The following is a 26,039-nucleotide window of genomic DNA, read 5'->3' as shown; positions in this document are numbered from 1 at the left end:
CAGGAAAGTCTCCATTGCAAGGACTTTTAAAACACCCTCTCCCATCAGGAGAGATTTGATTTACGGCATTGTTCAGTGTCAGTGAGGTTTTACTAAGTCTGGGCCACAGCTTTCAGGCACTTGCCTCCTTTAAAGGGGGAGTGCTGGATATTCCTTGCATGAGCCAGAGCCACGAGATTGAGAGGGAGAAAGTTAGATTTTTCTTGGCAACAGCAAAAGGCAGTTTGCTTTTACCTACTTAGAGACCAACAATTAAACAGCCTGTCTTCACAGTGCTCTGGTTCAGCAAGAAATTAAGTTCTCAAGTGTAATTCAAGGGCCTTCACTTCAAGGGCCTGCCCAAGAGCTAAGGCTGACAGGCCAGTCCAGTACAGACTGGATAAAAAGGACTTTTCTGTCTCAGGACTTTTCTTGATGAAGGAATGGGAAGTTCTGTCTGGAAGAGATAGAGCATCAAGGACAAACAACTCCTTTTATCTCCTTCAACACTAACCTGTCTTCTTCCCTGGGAGCTCTCATGTATCCATTGGCCTGATCTCACAATCAGTCGTGGAGCTCAAAGGAAGCTACACCAGCTGGACTCAGCTCACACACAAATGCGTCTCCCAAAATATCTTTCAAAGCATTACCAAGTTATTATTTGCACACAAGTTACTTTCACCAAGAACTCAGCTCTGCTACAGGGAATATATAGCTCAAATATATATCTAAGTGAGAGCTTGTTACTGAAGTAACTTAGAACTAAATCTAGAACAGAAAGTAAAAATTAAAGTAACTAGCAATGGCCATTTTTGTATGAAATTAATGTCATACTATCACATTACTCTGCAAGACACAAGATGTTAGAACTGTAAAACAGTTCACTGAGATTCTAATAATTCCAATTTTTTGGAGAGAAAAATGGGAGAGTTATAATATAAGGATACCAAAACAGTGTTAGATTTAAGACAATCTTCTAACACCCTTGAACTCCTAGCAAAGCACAATTTTCTGTTGTTCATTTGTCAACTTCAGACAGTTCAACCTTGACAGTTAATTACATTGAAAATTGCATATTTTTGGATGTAGTACCTGACTAGAAGAGCACATTACCTCATCTCTCGATGCAGAATCGATTTCAGCAGCCAATGACTGGGCTTTTGTTTGAGTTGCAAAGAGGTTTTTAGCTTCATAAAGACTAAGACTCAGAATCTGTCCATTAAGATCATCATTTTGGTCACGAAGTTTCTGATTCTCCTGTTTAAGGATGAAAAGACATTGCTTTTTAAGTTCTTCCTACAAGGTTTCATTAAAAAATAAATTATATTTTAACACCACAGGTAGCTTGGATGACATACAGCAAGGCTTCAAGCTGACAGCAACTCTTGCCTCCAGTGACAAGGCCTCCCTGCCTGAGTTTTCCTGTGGCATAATTTACATCACCACTGCAAAGAAGTTCTGCACAGATGCAACATGGCTCTTGTGCTTGCGAGAAGGGGGAGACAAAATCTGAAGGCAGAGTGCTTGGGCTTGCTGTTATTGGCATTTTTCAAGGCATTCCTCTACGTTTGATGCAGATCGAGAGGCCCTTCCCTGCTCACCTGCTTCAGCCGTTTTATTTCATGCTCCATTTCCACCTCTCTGGTTTTGGCATTGAATTCACTCAGGCTGGAGGAAGAGCTTCTCCCACGTCCAGGACGTTCACATTCCAGCTTGTACAGCTGCAAGTGCTCCAGTTCCTTCCGCAGGTCTTCGATGAGCTGTGGGCAGCAAACAGGCCCTATCTGTGCAGCCCTCCCTGCAAACAGCCTGCTCTGTACTCAGGTAAAAGCACTCCCCGAGCCTGGCTGAGGCCACAGTCCTACAACACAGCCTCTAATTCTCCTTTGGAAGCACAGGTCTCCTAAACTGCTCTAGAGCTGGCAATGGTTCTGACTGCTAAGCTTCATGCCTGAGAAGCATGATTTCCGTTGCAAACAGAGTATAGGAAATGTTAGGACACATGCTTCTCAAAGAGTTGTAAACCCTTTGGGTCAGGGATTGCCACTTATTAAGTATTCTTGCAGCATTCATTGCTCTGTGGGCACCCTTCCCACAGAACCACAATCCAGCAATAGCTCCACTGGATGTGGTGCTCTCAGTGTTCATTCTGTCTGCCCGTTCTCTCTCAGCTAGGCATCTCATCAGGTGAGATGTGACTGCCTGGTCTTACATCCCTCTTCACACTTACCTCCTGTGTGGCTTCCCTCTCCTTGTTGAATTCCAGCCTGTTCTGCCGCAGCTTGTCCATCATCCTCTTGTACAAATCCATCTCATCCTTCAGTCGCAGACTTGTGTCTTCCAACCTATCTGACATGCGCTGCCTCTCCTGGGACAAACGGGGAACTTCAGAACAGGCTGCCAAGTGCAGGGGACACCCTCAGTTTCACAGTGTGACCCTATAGACACAGCTGGTCAAACTGGCTTGTGTCTCAGGACATTCCTGCCTCTAAAGGTGACCAATGTTCAAATTCCATTAATAATCTTCTTCAAGGAAGGAAAATTTAAGAAGCTGGGCCAAGAACTGTAAGAGTTTGATTTTACATAAACTGCTGTTAAATTGCTCAAGGACTCAGGAGTTTTGTTACCTCATCTAATCTCTCCGTTTGGGATTTCAGCCGTGTGACAGTGCTTTTCAGATCACCATTTTCTTCTTCCAGTTGCTGAACCCTGTGTTAAAAACAAAAATCTTACAGCAAATACCTCTTCAAGACTCCAGACATGCAAAACAGGGTGCTCTAAAAAGCCGTCTTGCTTGCACTTGATAGAAAGACCAAACAGGGAAAATCTTTCTAATCATAGCACTTTTTAACATGAGTCCTTTGCTAGTTTGTTTTTAGGGCCCAGAATACTCCACTGACCCTCAGATTCTTGTGCTCCTAACAACAGGTATCTGAAAAAAAAAAAAAAAAACTGGAGAAAACAAACGCAGGCACAAGTGTTTGCTAGAACAGTTCCCTCCTTGAATCGATGCCAAATATCCAGCTAAGCTGTCTACATGGGCCACGTGGATTAAAGCATTATTGTAAAGCATCCTCCAAGCTTTTGGGCATTAGACATGTGACTGCAGAGCTACTCTACAGAGCTGCCAACCAGCCACCATCTGTGCACTGTCTGCTGGTGAACAGCCTACATTTAGAAGCAAAGTAAAAGTGAGGAAGAGAAGACCTTGTGCCCTGTTCAGGGTGGCACCAAGATGTTTGTTACCTTGTATTTAGAAGTTCAATTTCGGTGCCTTTCTCTTTTTCATACTTGCTGTAAGCTTCCCTATGTCTCTTTATCTCTTCTTCCAGGGTCTGTTCTGCTGATGTTTCTTGGTCTTTCAGTAGTTCCTCTAACTCATGAACTCTAAGGAAATCAGATCCCATTTCAGTAACAGCTTCAGAAGTTGCATACATGTGCAAATTCATTGCCTCTCTCTTTCTTGCCCACTCCTTTATTTCATTCTAATTCACCATCTCTCTTGGCACTTAACCTCTCCCAATATCTCTCATATTTACTAATAAACATAGAATTAAGTACTATTGGTTAAGCTATTCTTTCAGTCTCAAAAAGCTGGGACTAAGACACAGCCTTCTGCTCTTGCTACATGCAAGAAAAAAACCCCCAACCACCAGGGGTAATCTCTCTTACAGCAGAAGAGTTTTCTCAGTAGAAGTCATTAACATCTCTTGTTTGGAGATGTCCAAACAGACACTTGTTTGGAGGCCTCTTTTTCCTGAAAATTCAGCAAGGCAGCCCTATTCCACCTGGACTTCTCAGATGAAGCCTTATTTCACCTGCCAGCATTAAGGAAGAAAACTTGGTCATAATCTACAGGCAGAGATATTCCTTCCCCACAACTGTGCTCTAGCTTTGCTCTGACATGGTGAAGAGACCTGGCTCTGTGCTTTGTTACCTGTGAACCAGCTGTGTGTTCTCTTGTTTCAGTTTGCTCTTCAGGTCACCATTTGTCAGGCTATCGTTCTCCAGTTCTGTCACCTTCTTCTCTAGGTAAGTTACCTGGAAGGGCAAGCGAAAAAAACTGAGTTTGAATCTCTCGTCAAACACCCCTTCACTGTTCCTAACTGGCATTTAGCTACTCTGCCATTTTAAAATGGGGCATATTTTGCTGCAAAGCCAGCAGAGAAACTAAGCTCCACAGTTCTGAGTTCCCCCAGACCCTGCACATTCCTTGAAGGTGATCACTACAAATACACCAAAAAGAAGTCCTAACACAACGCCTAGATCTGTGCTTGTACACTTCTTGCATTACTGCCAAGCAAAGTTGTAATAGTAATGGAACATCAAGGACATTTTGAATAAGTTACTTCAGATCATAGGTAATTCTGAGCAAGATCTTCATCCCCTGATGCAGGGCTCCAGCAGGATTTGGTTGGGTACATTACTCACAGGGCACAGATATTCTCACCTTTTCAGTGATATCATTATCACAGGAGTCTATACTGTCTCTGAACAAGTCTTCTGTGCTGCCATTACTGCTGCTGAAGTTACTGTTGTGGAAGAGTTGTCTGAAAGATCAGAAGGATAATTATTTTGCTTGATGAGGAGGGAGGACAAAGAGTCTGGCTTCAGACTTTGAACATCTGATGGTAAAATCTGTGCAATCATTTCAGTGACAATTACAACTCTTTAAGCACAAGTCTTACAAGAGACTGGTAGCTAAATGAAGTCATACTGAGCACAGTCAATGACATTAATTCTAGGGAGTGAGTTCTTTGTTACTTTTGATAGATCTGCCACCAGCATTAACATAGTTTAAAAAATACTTAAGTCTTATTCACACTATGCACTGAATTGTATTTGCCTTATTAGAAATTTAAAATAAGGTCACCATTGCCCTTTGGTTGGTACATTTAAGCTAGAAAATTTCATACAGTAAGAACTTTAAAAAAAAAAACAGAAAAAAAGAAATCTCAAGCAGTTCCCACTGCACAATAGTGTCAGAATATGTAACACTGGAGATTATCTAAAATGTCCTTGAACCTTACAGCCCTCCCCAGCACAGGGCTGGTTCACTCAGTCAAAGGAAGATGACAATTCTGTATGTCCTTTTTAAAGGGGTGCTCTCCCTGTCCTTCACATTTTGGGAACAGCAGCAAGGCCCACATTATGAGGGTTAAAGAAGCAGTAACTGGACTGATGGAATAGCGGTATAAAGGAATACATTTGGAAACAAGGAAGCAAAAACTATCTGTATTTTTAACAGAACTCTTTCCAGTTCAGGGGCCTGCTCCAAGACTAGCAGGAGCTTCTATATTCCGCAACATCCATACCAAAACACAGGCCCCTTCCCTTAAAAACTTATCTTGGCACATTTTCATTTTTCTAAAATTATTCCTACTTTCATCCCCCACTCCCACTTATGATATTGTTACAGCTGATTCCACAAATATTCACAGAAAACTTGAAGACTCTTACCTGCCAAAAGCTGTGCTTGATATTTTCCTGTTAGGGCTACATGAATATAGAAGGAATTATATAGGAATTAAATACTTATTTGATTCAATTTTAATTGCACAATAAAATATAATACTGACTTTTTTAGCGAAATCAAAAGATGATTCTGTGAACAATATTCTTTAACAACTGAATCAAAAGCTGCAGTTACTAAGAACGCGAAGATGAGTGAAGCCACAAATTACTGTGATCATTAATAAGTCAATTTGCAAATACTGTTATATTTAGCAGAGATTTGTCAGTGTAAATCAGAGCAAAACTAACATTAGAAACACCACAAAGGAACACCAAGTTAGTGATGGACATTTATTCTGGATTCTCGGTTTTTAGATGATTTAATGAACAGTTAGTTTATCCTTCCCCATAATGCTTGCAAGTTCAGCACAGGAACTGAGGTCTTTCCATTTTTACAGCTCCCTTGTGCAGCCAGAGACAGGTGCTATCTAAATGAAGACCCCTTGCTGCAGACAACAGCACTGGAACCAGATCAAAATATCCTGCTGCATCTCTCAGTATGAGGATGTCACATCCCTGTGTGCACGGACACAGCTCTTGGTCAGGCATATCCATTCTCCCTCAGAAACTTCCCAAAGCCCTGGCTGGTCACGGTCTGGATGTTGGCAGACTCCTTGCTAGGGCAGGAACATTGTTCATGACAAGTTCTACACTGCTGTGCATCAAGAGGAGCAGTGTGCTCTGTCCCAAGGATTATGCCAACAGGCAGGATTCACATCCAGTTTCTAGGGGGAGCTAAAATCCCACCACATAATTCCCTTCAAAAACTCTATGTGACTGTTGGAAGCACTTTCCAAGTGCTCAGCACAGCTTAGGAGTAATGGAATGGCAGAGAGAGAAACCTAAGGAAAAAGCTGAAATTGCAATGAACTCCAAAAGTAACTTCTGCCATAGGATTAATCACTTTTCCAAGTTCCCTTGACATCACAAAAAAATCCCACAGGAGCCAAGTACCTCTGCTGACCAGTAGCTTTAGGAGAGGTGCATGTAAGGTTATGTGCATTAGCCAAGGATCTGGAGATCCCTCCTTCCCACCTGGAGAAAGCAGTAGCTAACTGAAGATCTGCACTAAGCAGCACAGCAGATCCCACTTCCTGGGAAAAATTCCTTGAAATATCACTCTCACTCTGCAATCAAAGAGCTCATTGGTTAAAATATTTGAATTTAGTAATGATGTCTGCACCTTAAATCAGAAAAATATTTAACAGCTGATGAAGAACAGCATTTTGGTTTGGGCTAGATATCCAAGCCTAAATTTCTTACTGTTGTGTAAGAGCAACACGTACGTATGATGGGATACAGGAACAGAGAGGGCTTGCTCTCCTTCTCCTCCTGCTATTAGTCAGTCCCATGTCAAGAGGGCATTGCCAAAAGCAGTGCAATAGGCTGCTTACCTGTTTGCTTTCAAGTTTTTCAGCCTGGCTTCCAAATCGTTGAGAAGATTTATCTTTTTGCAGCACTGTGAGCAGTAAACATCCAGTAACTCGCTGTTATAAACATGCCTCATTTTTCGGGGGGTTTGGCCAGCACTGTTTGCAGGAAAGGAGAGATGTTACTGGCTGTAGTAACCAACCCCCAACAGGCTTTCCTCATGATTGTGTGTCTATGTGTCAGAATCACAGATGAGGGACTTGAAGAACCATCTCTAACCACAGCTCATCTACCTCAGAGCTGATGATGGCCAGTGCTAGTCTTAGGGCAAGTCCATCTGTCTGAGCTGAGGACTTCCAGAGGATGTGGATGTTTCTGGGTGTCAGTGGAAAGAATCAGTTTGAGTGAACTGAAGAACAGCAAAAGGTACATGGGGTCCACTGTGATGCACGTAGCAAAGGCAGCTACATGAGTATGTGCCACCTCAGCTATGTCCCCCTCTCATCTTGCCCATCTTCCCACTAGAGCCTGGCATGCAACCTCAAGAGTCTTTTCTCCAAGAGAAAGGCAGGAAGATGAAAAACAGAGTGGTCTGGTAAGAAGTCACATGAACCCCCTCAGATGGCAGGATGAAAGCAACCCTGGGATGAGGAAGAAGGGAGAAGTGGACACAGGTCTAAAGAAGAGATAACAGTATCTCTTGGCATGATAAAGAGAAAATAAACTCAAATAAAAGAGAGCAATCATGGCATGAAGTGCACTGAGCCCCAGGAATGAGAATGGAAAGGGCTGCATAAACCTGAGGAAAGAGGGGATGAAAGACACAAGCCATCATCATGAAGGGGCAGTGGAGAGGGGTCTGGCTCTGCATGCGTGACAGAGGTGGCCAGGCTGGATTGCAGAAGTGATGGAAACAGAGGCAAGCATGTGGGGGTGGCATACGGAACAGAAGGATGCAGTGAGCTTGTCCTGTGTTAGCAATGAAGCACAAGACCTCCATGTGCTATTGATCCAAGCAGACAAATCCTAGAGAATCTTCATGCTCAGCTCTTCCCAGCCCTGCTCACCCATTCCCTTGCTTGGGGAAGGACAGTAAAATCTGGACCTGCCTTGGCCACAGGACGTAAGAGCTGCAGAGACTGAGGTCACATGCGGAAAGCAAGTGCACTGCTGTGGCATTTCTAGCTCCTAACAGACAGCAGCTACTTGCTTATGTTTTCCAAGACACTCCAAGTCAATAGGATGCTTGTTTCAAATAATGCCCTGAACATATGCAGCAGTTCCCCTCACAGATTAGGGCTAAGGATTTGTAGTATCAGAACACTAAAGGGAAACAGCTCTTTTGTAAGTCTTCCCTGCATCAGGGTGGGTACATAATGCTAAGTTGGTTTCCATTGCAGCAGATCCCTTCACCCTGAACTGTGAAATTATTGTCTGCAGTAGAACAAAGCATCTACAAGCAAAACAGCCCAGTTATTTCAACAGAACCCAACAGAGATTATCAGAAACATATTTTGCTATAGCTCTTATTATTAAATGCAGTCTGTCAATTAGAGGGCAGGAAATGAACTGATAACATTTTGCTTTTAAGGTGAGTCTATCTAACCAGTGTAAACTCTGGTATTGTCAGAGAAGAATAAAAATGAAAAATTGTTTGTTAATGAATAAAGAGCAACCTGGAAGATACAGATGAGCCAAGGTCAGAGTAGGCGTTGGTTCTGGTCTCATCATCAGGGCATGGGCTACTGGGAGTAAAATCCACATCATCTCCTTCCCCATAGTCTTCAAACTGTTCTTCGTTACTGATCAGGGAGGCGGTGGAGTAAGTGGAGAGGTCAGATGCTGCAGAAGGGTTGTGAGGACTTGACCTGAAACAAGAGGTCAAAACATCTCGAAGGCCGACTTGGATGTCACCTCACCTCACATGGAACCTTCCACCTTCACAGGCTGTCCCCTCTTTGAAGTTGTAACCCACTTACTTTGTGCTAAACCCCTGAAGTGCTAAATGTACCTGATGTGCAGCTGACAGAGTGCCTTGAGAGACAAGAGCATGAGAATTTATCAACAAGGTACCTGTGTGACAAGTTTGGATCAACACCAACCATTTTGCTTTAAAGAGCACCTTGATGATCCTCAGCCACCATTTCCACATGAAGACCACATAGGGATTTCTGCTCTGAATTCAGGAACCATGCAGACAGCTCCGAAATGCATGGGATAGTGAGAGGAACATGTGTAAGAGAGGTTGTCACTCTATTCCACAATCAGAGAGTTTCCCAGTAATCCAAATACAGCCTGTCCCACACCCCAGGAGTTCCAGCCACTCTCCTCTGTGTGGTCAGAAAGAAACCTCAGCTCACCACATACCACAGAGTCACTAAAGCTACTGACGTGACCTAGTGGAGGCTGGGTTCCTGCCCTTCCTTCCATCAGGACAAATTCTGTCTTTCAGAGGAGATATGAAGCACAAGAAAATGCTGTTTAACTACCAGAAAGTACCTAAAATGATGTCAAATGGGTAAGGAATGGCAAGACCCTGTGACTTCAGAGAAAGAGGGCACATAGGTAAACAGATCAACAGAGTCAGGCAGCACAGAAAAGCAGCTGGCAGAGAGTTTTGAGCACATCAAATCTAATAAAACAGAGCAAGGTGGCTGCAAAGGGTGCACAAGCTTCACCTGCCCAGAGTCCAGACTGCCCTGTGCAGTGCACCTGCAGAGTGCAGGTGTTTTATGCAGGTTTGCTCAGCTCCCACCTTGGTGAGGCATTCAAACAGACAAGCCAGTAAATTCACATACAAGTTCTTACAAACAAACTTCTCCCTATGGAAAACACACCTGGAAGACCTGAAATAGATGCTTCAGTTGTGAGGCCCTGGCATTGCCCAACTGTTCCCTCTACAGCAGAGTCCAAGGCCTCTGCAGTACAGACAGGGCACTGATGGAATCTGCTGGCACTTTATGCAGATCGGGTTAAGTTTTTCTCTCCCTTTGCTTCAGTGCACAGTGCTTGTATCTCCAGCAGCTGAGCCACAGGACAGTAGCTCCCAGGTGACATTGTTCTCCAGGAGCTCAACACTATTTCCTCCTACATTTCTTCTGAGTCTACCTCAAGCCTCTCAACATCTCTACAGAGAAAGTCCTCTTTCTGTAATACTCCACTTGTGAGCTGTAAACAAGAGAAGCACCAGTGTTCCTTTGGTGGATGGTGCAAGCATCATTTGCATATCCCTTCCCTTCAAAAGCAATTAGTAGCAGAGGAAGCCTGCCAACATTTCAGATGTATGCTCTTTTGTTTCCCCTGTTTTGATGAGATCCATTTATAACCTGCAACTCATTTATCTAACTCACATTAACAGAAATTAGGGCAAGTCAAGCCAGGCATACTACTGAAGGATGAAGATAGGAATACTCATACTAGAAACAGATCCAACTTACCTAACAAGGCTCCTTGGCCAAAGGATTAGTGAGAAGCTCAACATATCACACTAACATTTATTCATAGTGCTCCTGTGTCACAGACATACTGTGTATTGGTTAAGTTTTTGGAAGATCTTACAATCCTACTGCTGTTTGTATCTCAATTGTAGTTACACCAAATCAGTTTGGGAGGAAGCTCCTTGTAACACTTCCACCAGGATTGGAGGTCTAAGAATTGCTCAGTCATTTGCAAAGGAGTTGCTAACAGCAACCAATTTTCCTCATTCTCACACTTTATGAAGGGAACTTTCAAGTGTTTAGTGCTTTTTTGTTTGTTCGGGGTTTTTTTTGTTTGTTTTTAAAGGTAATCTCCTGGTCTTCAGAGCAGGATTTCAGAGGGCTGACACACCTGATACACAACCCACCTGCTTCTTCAATAGGCAGCAAAGTAAATCTCTCTATTGCCTCTTTTAACACAAAAGCATGGAGCTTCTCAAGTTTTTCCCCCACAGATTTACCAAAGCTGAGGAGGTCTCCGAGAATGAACCAAGGTCTATCAGTAGTAGCACAGTAGCACTTGGTAGTTCATGCCTGCCCTGGAAGGAGGGTACAGGAGGAACAGTGCCTTGCCCACCCCCTTCACAAGAGCCTGACTGGCATAGCTGGGAGGAAAAACATTTCAAACACAGCATGGGAAAAAGTCAGTCACCACAAGGATGGGGCTCTGGAGAATGGCAAGCAAAGGAAACAAGTTTTATAGAGAGCTGATGGAAACTGTAATTATCTCAACAAAGTCTCTGAGGTTGCTTGGGCAAATGGGAGATGGCCAGAACTCAGTTAGCTGAGAAATTCAGGAGGAGGGCAGGAATGAGGCAGCACAGGGAGCATCCGAGGAGGCCCAGGAGAGAGAAGGAAGGCTGCCTTAGCAATGAACAAAGCTCAAGAGGCACAAATCAAGATGACAGGCCAAAAATAGGGAAGACAAGGCAGAGGCTTACAAAGCAAGCCCAGCTGAGCTCTGTCCTGTGGTATTGCACTAATTCAGTTCAAAGCAGGATTAAACCAGGTTGGGTCCTTTTCCCCCCCAGTCATCTTTAACCAGCACAACAGGTACACACCTGGGAAAAGTCAAGTTAGGGTTACAGAGACACTGGTGTTAACAGCAAACTATGATTACACATGAACATGCCAGGACACCTCGTGTTAAACACAATTTACTGTTGCACAATAAAGGTTATGGAAAATTAGAAACACAAAGAATTAACTTGGTACATGAAGTTACAAAGTAAATCAGCAGAGCCCACAACATCAGGTAACTAGATGTACAAAATACTACAGCAGCATTCCCCATACTGAACTGCTTTGCAGGAAGTATTTGTTTTAATTCCAGCCTATAAAGCTTACAGCAACAGAGAAGAACCTAAGCTCTGGGGGATGCTAATGCAGCGATTGTTCTGGAGAGACCCAACACTTCAACACACAACATTCAAGTCCTGTGAGTGCTCACAGAACGTGCCAGAAAGAGCCAGGAGTGAGACTATCTAAGTCACTTAGAGGACCTGGACATCCATCCCCCTTATGTTGTAAATGGATGTTAAGTTTCTAAATCCACCAGCCATCCTCAGCCTCCCTCAGTAGGGATTAGCCACATAAAGGCTCCTTCCTCCCTAGCAGACGCTTTGGAAGCAGAGCTGCCACGAAGCAAAAACACCACTCACTTGTCACCGGGCAGGAAGAGGCCACCGAGCACCCCGTCCTTGTCCTCGCTCCGACAGACGTCCGAGGCCTCTGAGCTCTGGGCACTCTCGATGGCACTGTCCATGTCAGACTCATGGTGAACCTCCTGCTGTGCCAGAGTCATCACGTCCTCATCAGGAAACAGCTCTGACTCGCTGTAGGCGCTTTCGCTGTCCAAGTAGGCACAGTCCTGGATTTCACTGCCCTGGCACAAGGAAAATCGGGAGTCAATTCAGATCACCCCTTAAGGCAGTTCAGCAGATACAGGAGAAGCAGTAAGACACTCTCTGGATGCCCTGGTAAGCAAGAGGAGTACTGAAGAAAAGCCATGAAACAATAAGCTGACCTGCTTTACAAAGCCAGTTCCTGCAAACCAATAAAGTAGCTTTTACCTTCCAGAGGGGCTCAAGCACTGTTTCTGACTTCACAGGAGAGAAAGACACAACACCCAGCTAGAAAATGCAGTCAGTTTTACCCTAATTCACTAGCAAAATGCACTTGAAGTAATAAATATCCTCAACGTTTTACAACAAAATGAGCACCTTTTGAGAGATGATAATACATTAGTCACCGAGAGTTAGTCCTTTGATTAATATTACAGATTAAGCAAAAGCAAAACAGATAAGCCTAGCAGTTTACTTTGTCTTTGAGGATGGACAAAAATTTTTAAGGTGAATAGAGAGTTAGCAGGTGTTAAATTGTTTAGGGTAAGTCTTGGTGATAAAGATTTATGAGAGCAAGAAAAAAAAAGCAAAATCATCTGTTCCTGCTTCCTGGAACCACATGTCTTGATTAAGTATCAACTAAAATAAGACATCATTCTCATTACTGCAACTCTTTGCTCTTGCTGTTTGTCCTCTCCCTCCCCTTCCTGCCCCACGAATACTAAGAATAGCCAAGACAAGCTGGGTTCTATTTGCTTGTCCCTGAGGCACAAATAAAAACTCTTAATTGAAAAAATAAAGGGTAAGATTTTACTCTGTCCTTTGATAAGCAGCCACACAACACTGCTTTGACAATTCCCATCCAGCATGACACAAAAAACTCAGAGCTCCAGAGCAAGTCCTGACTCAGAGCTCCTCCAAAGCTCACCTGGAAGCTCCACAGACAGCCTGACCATTGAGCTACTGCTAGCAAGTGAAGCTTTTAAAGCTGAGTTCACTGGCACAAGGAATGGAGCACTTCATTCAGGGATATACCTCATGTTTAGGCACAACTGCCATCCTACCCAGGAATCCCAAGGCACTGGCACCATGACCTGGCCTTCTGGTGAGCGTGTTTGCTGGGACACTGGCCCAGTGGCACCACTTGCCACAGCGTGGCTTCAAGTCCATCCCCACAGCCTCTGGACACTCCTCTGCTGGAGCCAAGGAGGCTCAAACTCCCTTTTGCAGAACCAGTGATGTTCTGTGCTGATGACACAAATTGTCTTTTCCACTTCAACAGGAAAAGAGTCAGGCAGAAGCTGCAGCTTTTTAAGATTTGCAGAAACTCCTATTAGAAATGCAGGTCTCACCATCCACCTTTTTCCTGAAATACCAATTTATATAACTGTGAAATCTTCTAGCATATGGAGGTTGAAGAAATTCCAAACAAGCTCACCTGCTCAAACCTCATTAACTAATGAATACCCCAGCAACGAAAAGGACCGTATTGTCTGCTATGTTTGAAACTCCAGGTACACACTCAGAGCAGACACCTGGATGCTTTTCTAGCTGAGCTTTCAACAGGTCTTCCAGATCTACAAGTAATGTCAGTGAGACACCTGACACTATTCAAAAAGCCTTTTCCCACTGTTCTGTGTCAGCTCTATTACGGCTGAAACTTTCCCAAGGTACTGCTTAGAGAGATGTCCCAAAGGATTTATCCTTGGTCTATGCCATGTAGTATTTATTGAAGCCATGCTGCCTCATGCAATCAAATTTACAGCTCTGAGTCACAAGCCCTCATCCCCAGCGAGCCCGTGGTTTGGCAGGTCAGACACCAGCCCTGGAACCTGCCCCAGCCCTGCCTTAGCCCCAGGTTCTTCAGCACATCTGACTTGCACCTTGCAAGCAGGGGCAATGCTGCTGTTGCTCCTTGCAAAGTACCTTGGGACCTACAAATAGCACAAGCAGTACCTTTTCAGTAGGTGTTGAGAAAGCAAAGCTTGTTAAGAGCAATTACAATGTTTCAGAACTACCCAGAAGTGTTTATTTCTCTAACATTTCCCCAAAGTTTCCTCCCCCACGCTGACCCCCACAGGCACAGACCTCCCATTTTCTTAACAAGCTTAATGCAATAAAGCCTAACTGCTATTACGGAATTGCACCAGCTGGTAAAAGTCTAATCAAGGATGGAAAGAGGGGCAAGGAGTACACAGTGGATCCCTGAAGGTCCCAATTAGCACGGTTTTTTCAGAGGTCTTGGAGAAGTCTCTGCTTAAACAAATTTTTACAGCAGGAAAATCTCACTGGTATTTAACAAATTAATATGGGAAAGTAAAGGTCAAGAAGATCACAAAAGACTCCCTTTTTGCTCTGCAGGTAACACCACACATCTGCTTCTTCTAATAATAGCAGCTGAGGTGCTCTTTTAAGAGTCCATTATCAATTAAATGTGCAGTGTCATCTCGACAGGCTGGGGACTCGGGCTCACTTCTCCTCAATTTTCTGGCAACCTTCCCACGTTTACTTGTACAGGAGAGCTGATCTACACCTACGGCACACACTGCACTGTCCCCAGCTTGCTCAGTGCCAGGGATTCTTTTCCAAACTGCAATTCCTCTGTTCCGGTGCTTTTAAGCCCCTTGGCGGGGGGGGGGGGGAAAGGAAGAAGAAAAGAAATTAGTTTTTGGAGGCATCATAAGCCTCAACACCTGCTTTACAGCTTCTGAAATGCCTCACTGCAAGACTTGGAACCCCTCCTGGAAGCAGGTCCTCCCTTCTGGAGAACATGGGCCAGCCAAGCTCCTTGGAGGAGCTCCCCCTCAGCTGCTCCCTCACAGAGGGAGACCAGATGTCACATCCCAGGTTGCCAATGCCCCTCTTCACAAACCTGGCCTCGACCCCATTGCCCGATGCAAACAAAGCAGGTGTTTAGGAAGCACATCTCAGCTGCTCTTCTGAGCACCAGCAGCCAAATCACACACTGAACACCTCAGCCCTTTCAAAGCCAGCAGAACCACAAACAACCGTGCCAGGAGCAGGAGGACTCAGCTCCATTCACGCTTTTAAGTGCTCAAGGTCCACCTCCAATCGGTGCTAACACAATTTCAGCTGATGTACAGCAGCCAGGACCAGCAACAGCCACTGTGCTCCAGCCTGCACACCGGTTCCCTGTGGGTAGGAACTACATGCTGCCCCATGCTTTGAGAGCTTTGGGGTGTGGAATAATGCAATACTCCTGGCACATGGGTACCTCTCGTGCAGATCCTGTAAAGCATGGAACTCGGGTAACAGCACTCAGGCGTCTTTTCAGCTCCATGGGTGAAACCAGCCTCTACTGCAACTGTCACAATCACACATTTAATTAAAAGTTTTCCTTCTGTGGCCTGAATAACCATTAGGAGAACATAGACAAAGGAACTTTAAAACAACTAATACAGGTTAAGCAAGCTATTACAAGACAACAAAATCCAGGCACATTGCTAGTAAACAATATACAGGCATCCACACCTTACTGACTAAAGCTGTAAGTTATTTGAAGCTGTAATTGTTCAGTGATCATAGTTTCTCACAGAACTATACTTTCAATGATGACATCTACTACAAGCTGCTTACAGACCACACCTAAGGAAATTACACTGCAGAAAAAAAGAGAAAAGAAAAAGTAAAGGCTGATTGCATATATTAGCCTCTCAAATTATTCCTTCATAGTTTAGATATCTATAGTATTTCATGTACCAAATTAGAGGTTGGCAAGAACAAGTGTTATTCAGGTAGCCTTAAGAGAGCTAATTTGAGATTAAGGAGAGTTTAAGAAGTTTAAAGATGAATAGACACTTCTAGCCTGAGTCATTTGTTTCCAGTGCACATGTCACTAGCAGAAACCAGCAAGAGAATGAGGTTCTGACGACTTGAATATGAATCACTAGGGTTGTCATTCTCCTAGTCAGCTCCCTTCTTTGTTGGCTGAGTCAAAAGAGATAAAGCTGCTGCTTATGATCTTGGAAGATTCTCATAAAAAGAAAACCCAACCCTAAACGTTAAAATACCATCACAACATAGCTGGGGGTAGCTTTAAAGCCGTAAGTGCTTTGCATTTTATCTAATCGGATGCTCAAGGTAACTCCAAGTGCTTCACAGGCAGCCGGCCACATGCTTGTATATCAACTGTTGAATATTCAGCAACAGTTTGCTCTATAGAAGCACCTGCTGCCCACAGATCCAAGGCCACTTCACAGAAACTAATGAATTCCCTTCCTCAAAAGAGGCGATTGTGTGGCTGCATTGAAGGCAGATGAGTAAGCCCAGTCTGCCTTTGCAACAGCCACCCCAAACAGAAGCAGGAGCCAGAAGACAGCGATTCCCATGGATTCCTTCTGATCCTAGTGGGGCAGGAAAGCAGTGTCAGCATTAGGTGGGTATGGGAATACAGCTCTGCCTTGCCCTGCAGTGACCTGACTGGGTTTTCCCAGGTTGGAAGCAATCTCCAAAATACGAATATAAAAGCAGCTGAAAGCTAGAAACTTGGCTGACAGACAGGCTACATGACATGCCGACATCAATACATTCACGCTGAAGAGCAAGCCTTGTTAAAATTCACTCCCATCACAGCCAAATCACCAGCACCCCTGACATTCAGACAGCCTCACAGTATGCTGGAGGAGACAAGGAAGAAAAGAGGATTCAAGTATCCCACCACAATGCACTCGGATTAGTAAGAGCTGGACCCATCACACACGACCAGAAACAAGAAATGCCACATGCAGATCAGCCATGGCACTTCCCTTACCAGGATCATGCCCCTGACTCCCTCTAACAAGCTGCTGTGAGACAGATGCAAGTCTGAGTCCCTGCACCTTCCCCATCCACTTTCTTCCCAGCAAAAGCACAGGAAAAGTCACCTCACCACAACTGGAAGGGAAGAGGTGCCATGTGGAGGTGTGCCAGGCTCGGTCTCAGATGAAAGTTACTTACTGTTGCACTCCATCATAAGAGAAAATCCAGGCTCTCTCATCTCTTTTAAGCAGCCACTGCATTGGAAGGCAAGTAGTCTCTTAATTACCGACTGACAACGAAGGGTGTGAAGCATTTCTCACTAATGTGTTTTAGAAACAGCCACTCTACAAACATTTGCATATTTACACCAAGTGGGCTATGAACATTTTTTTAAAGTACAGATTTTCCCCAGCGTATTTCCTTTCCTTTTCAGTTGTCACGCAGAGGTGGGGAGGTGCCGATCTACCCTTTGATCTGACGGGAACAGGAGATACTATGTAATAGGAAAGTGTAGAAGCACTACGTGAGACCACACATGTGCATCGGTGTCCATGATGTGAGTGAGCTCTCCCACGGCCAGCCTCCTCTTGCCCACATCTGGTTCTCGCCCACATCTTTCTCTCTCACACCCAGGCTACTGTGGCTGTGCACAGGGGAGAGCAGGGCTGCTCACAGGTAGGCTGATGGGGGAGGGAGGGAGGAAGTCACAGAAACCGCTTCCATCTCCTGCTGCAGAACACAGAGGAACACTGAGTGTCCCCCATATAACTGGGAGGATAAAATCTCTCAGAGTTCAAGATCAGCGTGCAGAGCACTGTTATTTCACTAAGCTGCTCAAATAAGAAGCTATTTTAGGGCCACAAGTTAGTTTGGTCAACGCAGTAGCTTCCTGTGATTGTTTAGTTACTCAAATCTAGTATTTGAAGCTCAGTTTAAGGCAAAGCTTCACACGTTGTTGTGGGTTTTGGAGGGGACTTCTAGGGGCAAGATTATTCCTAAGAAGATCCAGATCTTGGATCGAGTGCTGGACAGCATTCTGGAAAGGCAGCGAAGAGTCCCCAGATAGAGGGCAAGCCCGTGCTGCAATGCACTGCCAGCCTCCCTTCCCACTGCAGGATAACATCTGTACCTCGTACAATTGTGCAATTCAAGCACGACAGGTTTCGACTGGAAGACCAAGCTCCAGCTTCTGGGCTGTTCCTGCTGAACCACACGAGCAGGGGGCACAGGGGTTCTGAAAGGCTGTTCTGTGCTCTGGCTGGGAAGTTCAAAGTGACACCCTGCCTTTTCCAAGGCAGAGGAGAAAGGCCGCGTGCAGCCTGGAGCCAGCCAGGGAATGGCAGGAGTCAGGAGTGTTTACACTCTGCTACCTGTCACTTTAATTGGCCATAATGGAGATGCCAGACCAGGGTCCAGATCAAAGCACTCATTTTCACAGGTCATTGTTTATGCTCTGAAAGTTTTAACATTAAAAGGCTTCAGCAGAGTGCTAATTTGATCCTCTAAAGAAAGCAAAAAAATAAAAAGCTCTTTCCTTTACTTTGAAGTTGTGTCCCATCACTCCCTGGGTTGCTTCCCACTACTGGACTATCATACACTCATCAGCCATCACTGGGAGCTTATCAAAGCAAGAAGAATCCCTTTGCAGATGAAAAAACATCCTAATCTGGAATTTTAGGTACAAGAGTACATTACCTTCAGCATGGATGGGGCCAGCACATCAACCACAGAGTTCAGAATTACACCCACCACATCGTTTGGCACCTTGTTCCAGCATTGCTTAAGGCAGTTTTACCTCTGAACTGCAATACAGTTTCCTTTTTCTTTCACGTATCTAGAAAAAGTGGTGCAAAGTGGCACCACACTGACACACCACGAGCATATCACAAACATCACTCAGGAAACTCCCGGGGTGTCCACTCCAGTAAGAGCGAAAAGAGATCAAATTACCTGAAAAGTCTCTGGGAACATTTCTAGAGTGAAATGCTTGTGACTGTGCAAACTGCCAGACCTCCTCAGACTGGTACCACGGGCCTTCCTACACAGTGAACTGCTGGGACAGCCCACAGCAGGTACCCCCTGCCACCCCCTCCTCCCAGACAGGGCACCCAGGTCAGGCAGCTGTATGTTGAAATGAGCCGTGGGCAACTCAGCATCACCTTTGTGTTGTGTATGGGAGTGCTGCAGACCTTGGTTTATAAAAGCTGGTATACAACTGAAAAAAAAAAAATCATATTTGCCTAAAAAGATCTGCAGAGAAGATAATAAATGTGACATAATTAACCCTCTTGAGAAGCCTTTGCCTTGAGATTAGACAATCTCATTCTATTTTTAAAGTCAGAACAGCAGTAACATGGAGGGAGGACAGAAAATGTCAAAGTCTTACCAGGGTTTGTTGCTTGGGACTGTGGCTCAGCCCGTGCTGAACCTGCCAGCAGGCCAGTGAGGGCAGCTCTAGCACACTGTGGGCAGCAGCATTCACCATTCCTTTGGCAGGAACACTTGGTGACAAAACTGTGCCCTAGGTTGTGTCCTGGGGGTGCCCTGGCCAGATGTCACAGCATTCCTCACACAGCAAACACAGAGCTGCAGCTCATGGTCAAAGGCACACCAAAGACCCCCCAGTACAGACCAGTCTTAAGACCAAGGGTCAGAGGAATGGTCAGATTACACTGTTTTGAAGCAATCCTACAAGTGAACACCTATGCTGTGACAAAGAGAGCTGGAGGCTGCTTTCCAAAAAATGTATTTATTTTATGCCTAAAGCAGCCTTTAGTGCCTTCAGCACTCACTTCTGAATTCAGACCCCTAATCAACCAACTCTTAAGTTACATGATGCTCTCTGCCACTGGTGTTTGCTGCTCAGGGGACAGCTGAGTTCACACGCCAACGTGTTTTCCTTGACAAAGCCTCAAGGTCACCCTGTCGGGGACTCAACAAATAACAAAACCCTAGCATCACACTTGCCCGCGGACGCTGCAGGCACATGGGTGAAGAGTTCCCTGAGCTGACTTAGTGCTGGCCCAGCCCCTGGGTGAGGAGGAGGGGAAGGCATCTCCTGGCACCTCCAGAGCACCATTAGGCACAAACAGCGTGAAGAACAGGAAGAAGCTGTCCCAGGCAGGAACAGTTCTTTCTGCCTGTGTCTAAGCTAATTATTCACAGGAACACTGGTCAAACTCCCTTCCCCCAAGGAATTTGGAAACTATAATTTTTGCATTTATTTTCTATACTACTGCAAGCTTGGTCTCCAGCAAACACCACGAAATAAAGCCATTTAAAGAAAAACAAAGAAAAAAATATTTTTACCTCACAACTCATACTTCTGTCTTGCCACCCACCCGGGTTACATTACACTGCAGTCTCCAGCAGGGAGGGATGCTTGGGGAATGGGAGCAATTTCAGACCCCAAGAGGTAGAGAAACATCTCGAGTTTCTCCAACACAGTAAGAAATCCAGCCATGCCTGATGATGAGTAGTTTATGTTGGCAAGAAGAGGGAAATCATTAAGGATGTGGCTTTGCTGTTGTTTATACAGAAACACTTCCCAGAGCTCGTTGGTCACTCTGAATGCAGACGAGACTAAAAGGTAATTTACTTCATGTTTAAGAAATACTGAAGTAGCTCTGAAGAGCTCCTCATTAGGAGAAGAAAGGAGCTGCAGGACCTTGGCTGCTCTTCAGCTCGTGGCTGGGCAAACCACAGGTTAACGCATTTCTGCTCCAGGAATAACTGGAATTGCAGCCTTTACCCAGCAAAGATTGCAAGCACTGATTTTTAAGAAATTTTAGTCTCCTCCCCTATTTATAAAAGACATTTTATTTCTTTTTAAACAAAGGCTCTCACATACCTGCTCCTTTTTTCACTTCTTACAGTGAAGTTAAAGCACTTAATTGCAGAAGGGCTGCCAAGCACATCATTGAGCTTCACACATGACAAACATGAACTAAGAACCCACTGATCATAAACCCTGGCTTGGTCAATAAGCCGGGTTTTCATTTACACAGTAAAATACACATAGGCAAGATGTATTTCTACCCTTGAACCTGCACAGACAAAGCAGATGGGAACTAGGTAGAAATCATTTATAAGATTAGGTTACACACCGAAAACACAATTCCAAGCAAAGCCATATGCAGAGACCCCCTACTACTAACCAGCAGTGTTAGCTGCAACACAGTTCCCAAAGCACTGTTCTGTGTTGTCAGGAAGCACTTACAGAGCCTGTCCTATGTTTGGTGCAGCAAACAACCTAAATGACTAAAGAAAGAACAAAAGGAATGACATTATTATGCTGCATTTCAGATTTTAAGGGGTCAGCTACCCAAACATGGTGAACATTTGTGGATATTAAAATTTGGATAATGGTTAATTCAGTAACAACTCATTATTAGTTTAGTAACCACTTAAAATATTTCACTCAGACACTATATTTAAAAGAAAAAGATAAGATCAAGCTGTGCTTGACAGATGTAACAGCACTGGTTAATCAATAACTGGAGCAAAGCAATTCCATCCCCCCTGCTATTTTGGCATGGGAGGTGTTTTGTTTTGCAGGCTTTGCACATGGCAAAGATTCCCCAACCACGCTGGTGGTAAGAGCCCTGTCAAGGCAACCACAGCTGAGAAACATCTGTGCATCAGGTGGCTCCTGGGAGACTTGCTGCTGTTTGCAGTAATTCTTCAAATAACAAACTTAAAAGAAGCCCATTAAGAGAGGTTTTAAAACTGCTTGGAGGCTGTCACATTTCACATTGGGTACAGCTCAAGCTCCTCTCAGTTTGGGCAGACGCTGCCAAACAGCCAACAGAAATTCCACCCTCCTTCTGTGCCCAGCTTTAAGAATAATATTCCACACTACTGCACATATTTAGTAGTGACACCAAGTTATTCCCCACCTCCCCCAAAAATCAGAAGGGTAACAGGCAGAAAAATAACTTACGTTGGGAAAGGGCAATCCAGTCCCATCACTGGAGCAAGCCCCCCATTTGCATGTCATCCGAATGGAATAAAACTATTTTCAACAGAAGCAGTTTTGATAGCATAGCAAAAGGGATCAAAATAATCACGAATTATACTGGTATACAGGTAATAATATAATATACTGGACACAAATACCATGGAATTCATGTTTAGGGAATCTGTTCTGAACCCATTTCAGAAGTTTTCTCCCATCTGTGCCTCCTCCTTACCCTAAGTCGATAAATCAGCCAAATAACATGAGAATAAATCATTCTCTCTGCCCCCAAAGCCACCAACCTTACAAATCTGCCATAAGCAATGAAAATATTGCTACTACCAAAGCAGCAACATTAAACTACCACCTCAAAATCAGCACAGCACAGAGCAAGGAGGACGCCTGCCTGCCCCAAGATCTCTAACCACACTTCTGCCTAACAGAAAAGCACAATTGCCCTTCTCCATTTCAGGGACATGACAAACAACTCCAGGCTAGGCGCTGCTCACATCTACAAGATCTCTGCTGTGAGCTGCTTTCATATGCTGCCAAACACATCTCACACAGGCCCATCGGGGGCAGAACCACTTCACCCACTGCATCAGGGCAATGCTGGTCCCACACGAGGGCTACAGGCAGCATCTGTAACTCCAGCACAGGCTGTTGTGACTAACCACAAATCATTTTTTTCTGCCTATGTCACCAGCATCCCGGAGCCAGCAAATGCATTCAGAACCACATTTGGGTATTAAAAATACTCAACAATATGTAATGGCAATCCAAACACATCGCCAGTGCCATAGAAAATAATTACAGAGCAAGCCCCCTGCTTGCATTCATCCTTAAAAAGTACTTTTTTTCTCCTCTTCCCCCTTTCAAGGTTTCAATCCCAGGTATTTGGGCATCTCCAGGTTACAGAGCTGAGAGCTATATGAGGCTCCGCTATGCAGGAAGATACCCCTTCTTCCCCAACACCCCCATTTCACCCCACACGGCTGCTAACAGGCATAGACGGCTTTAGATTTTCCCATATAACAGTATCCCCAGGACCCGCTCACTTCCACAGCGAGCCCAACCTTCCAGCATACACAACTCTGGAGCGAAAATCTTCTCCTTTAGCAAACAAGAAAAAAAAACCCAGCAGGGTTTCGCTCTACCTGCAATTTCATACATTTCAAGAAAACGCCAACACCGCACCAAAAACCCCAGAAATGCTTTCCCCCCTCGCTTCTGGATCCCCACCGGAGCGGAGCGGCTTCAAGGATCCCCCTTCCATCACGGATCTCCCTCTCCTCACGCCGCAGCCCCGGCGCGGGTTCCCAGGAGGGGCAGAGCGGGAGCCCGCGCCGGAGCTGCGGCGTGGAAAACCCCCAAAACCCCGCCGCAAACTTCCTCCTCACCCCACAGAAGACACCGGCCGGCTACCGCCTCCTCGTCCTCCTCCTGCCGGGCTGCCCGTACCTGGCCCGGCGCCGAGAGGTCGGTGCGGTCCCCACGCCCCGTCCCCGCCCCGCAGAGAGGGCGGGCGGAGCGCGCGGGGGGGCGGCGGCGGCGCGGCCCCGCGGGGCGGCAACAGTTGGAGCATCCCCGCCCCGCCGTTGCCGGGCGACGCGGAGGGGCAGGGGCCGGGCGTTTGGTACCCGGGGACCCGTGACATCCGAGCGCGGGGTCCGGGCAGTGGGCGGACAGCGGCAGGAAGGTCCCCGTCACACGGGTTGTTTGCGGTTGGGTGTTGTGCTCCGGTGGGTGTGAGTGACGCGCGCCCGACCCCGCTCGTGGGTTTAGTCGTAGTCACTCGGTTTTGCTCAAAAATAATGCGGTATTGCTCAAAATTATCCGTAATTAAAATTATCTGCAATTGCTGGTGAGAGGGGAAGATGCCTGGGATTCCTGAGGAATAAAATGTGGCTTAAAACCCGACTAAAACCTGATTAATTCCTTCTATATTACATAATGTCATATGATATGACTTTATATTATGTAAATGGTACGTAATTTATATTTTTTTATATAATTATGTGTGTACATGGTGCAGCTTGCCCAGAGAAGCTGTGGATGCCCCATCCCTGGAAGTGTTCAAGGCCAGGGTGGACAGGGCCTTCTCACCCCAGGGTTATGGACAATCTTCCTGCAGGTGGTGAGTTTGCAGGAATACATCTGAGATGGAACAGCATTTTTACAAACTGATTTTGGGTTTCTGATGCCTCATAAATGAAGGGGTTGCAGTGGCAGGTGCAGCCCCTGAGGGCTGTCAGGTCCCCAGGCAGGGACAATCTCTGGGGACATCAGGGTTCACTGGGGACAGCCTCACCTGCCTGGTGAACCCTCATTCCTACAATAGAGTAACAACTGAACACATGTACGGCCTCCCCGGGATGGTGGTGTCAGGCTAAAGCACCCTCAGTGTGCTCAAAGCAAAACAGATCCTGTTAGGAAGTGATGCCTGTTTTGTCCTTGATTTTAATCCCTTTAGTTACAAGATAATGAGAAGCAAAACAAAAAGGCTGAGAACAGTCACACTGACTTCGTTTTTTACATTCACGTCACTTCTTAGAAGTTGTGTAACTTCCTTTTTCACAACACCTCAGAAGAGCTGTGTTTACTGGGCTGTCTGTGCTAATAAAGAAATAGAATCTGTTTCTGCGCCTTTGCAGCAGAAGACTCCAAGGCAGAAGGGAGAATACAAAAAACCTATTTTCCGTAAAATCCCTATCTGGGAGCCAAACCCTGCCCTTACTGACTGTCACAGTTGTCACTGCTGTGTCACACATGGCAGGAAACACCATCCTGCAGGATTCAGCCAGCAAACAAACACCTCCCTCCCAGCTGTAATAGCACAGAAAGACTTGGAAAGGGAAAGAATCCCCAGCCCTTACCTTGCCATTGATCTGGCCATATTCCAAAGCCTGTCTTTAAAGTTACTTCCAGGTAGTTCAAAAGTGGCAAAGCTCTTTGGGGCGTACTTTTGTACCAATGCTCATACACAGAGTTACAGAGATGCTGTAAATGTAAGTCACTGAAAGATCACTTAAGTACTTTATACTTCTAAAATATTTTGGACTTTATTGTGCCCAAAGACAGGGCGTTTTCCAGAGAGGCCCAAAAGTTACTTGAAGGGATAAGGAAATTCTCAGAAAACAGAGCAAAGCAGGCAGACACGAACCCATCTACCAGCATAACATCTAATGTCCTGTGTGTTCCCTGAGCCTGCCTCATTTTCATCACAGCCAGCGACTTCTAAGTGTAAAGTATTGCTGTTCAAAAAGCAAAAGAAGAGAAAGAAATTAATTAGTCCCAATTCTTATATATATGCAATGCTTAAAGCAATTCACTGAACTTGACCCTTTTCGCAGTTCATTGAAAGAAAATGAAAAGAATTCCGTCTCTGCTGAGCACAGACGTTTTGGAAGGGATGCCTTAGGTTTAGTGTAACAAAGTGTAACAGCAACAGATGAAAGCCAAGTGTAGCTTCAGCCAGCGCAGACTGCCGTCCCCACGTGTCCAAGGAGCTCACTGGGACTCAGCAGGGCACAGCTCAGGGCAGGTCCCAACACACAGGAGACCCAGAAGACCTCGGGCTCCCTGCGGTGGCAGTGCAAGTCCAGACCCTGTTCAGAAGCTCTCCTGGGAAGCTAGGAAGCTGATAATGAATGGTACAACAGGAATCAAAAACACTTCCCAGACATCCTCCTATTCATTAATCTAAATGAATGGGAAAACCATTTCTAGAAGACAGATTTAGGGACAGACAACTTCACTGCTTTTTAAATAGGACACTTCTAAAATCTGCTTTTCCTTTCAGCATTCAATTTGAGAGAGACAGTTGTATGTCAGGGGATCACTGCAGAATAAACAACAATCACGCGTGAAATAATTACCTGCACAGTACATTTCCTAATAGTTTCCTGAAAAATGCAAGTCAGAAGTATTTATATTGGTACACAGATCAGGCACTACTATGGACACGGTGAAACCTGACAATTACACAACCATTACCCGACACAGATCTACTTTCAACAGCTTGTGATGAGAAAAATGTAAAATAAGCATTAAACAGATAAAGTAGCAATAGTTAAAATGAATATTATAATAGAGATGTTAAGAACATAGGCACAACTGTGTGGTACACTTGCTGAATAC

General features: G+C 45.1%; 1 protein-coding gene across 1 annotated transcript in view; it reads right to left on the bottom strand.

Moving 5' to 3' along the window:
• Positions 1-807: 807 nt before the first annotated feature.
• RAB11FIP4 (RAB11 family interacting protein 4) overlaps positions 808-26,039 on the bottom strand; it is a gene marked incomplete at both ends in the record, with an annotated part of 114,817 nt that continues 89,585 nt past the window's right edge. Inside the window, 12 exons of the mRNA XM_082294199.1 lie at positions 808-825; positions 1,093-1,236; positions 1,581-1,739; positions 2,210-2,347; positions 2,607-2,688; positions 3,226-3,366; positions 3,917-4,020; positions 4,430-4,529; positions 5,440-5,475; positions 6,888-7,022; positions 8,541-8,732; positions 12,002-12,225. Of these exons, the coding sequence (XP_082150325.1) occupies positions 808-825; positions 1,093-1,236; positions 1,581-1,739; positions 2,210-2,347; positions 2,607-2,688; positions 3,226-3,366; positions 3,917-4,020; positions 4,430-4,529; positions 5,440-5,475; positions 6,888-7,022; positions 8,541-8,732; positions 12,002-12,225 (1,473 nt within the window). The remainder of the gene's footprint in view (positions 826-1,092; positions 1,237-1,580; positions 1,740-2,209; positions 2,348-2,606; positions 2,689-3,225; positions 3,367-3,916; positions 4,021-4,429; positions 4,530-5,439; positions 5,476-6,887; positions 7,023-8,540; positions 8,733-12,001; positions 12,226-26,039) is intronic.

This window comes from Coloeus monedula (assembly GCF_965178545.1).
Source record: "Coloeus monedula genome assembly, chromosome: 19".
In the NCBI taxonomy this organism is placed as follows: Eukaryota; Metazoa; Chordata; class Aves; order Passeriformes; family Corvidae; genus Coloeus; species Coloeus monedula.
Note: the sequence above shows the minus strand (reverse complement) of the source record. Positions and strands in the feature narration are given on the sequence as shown.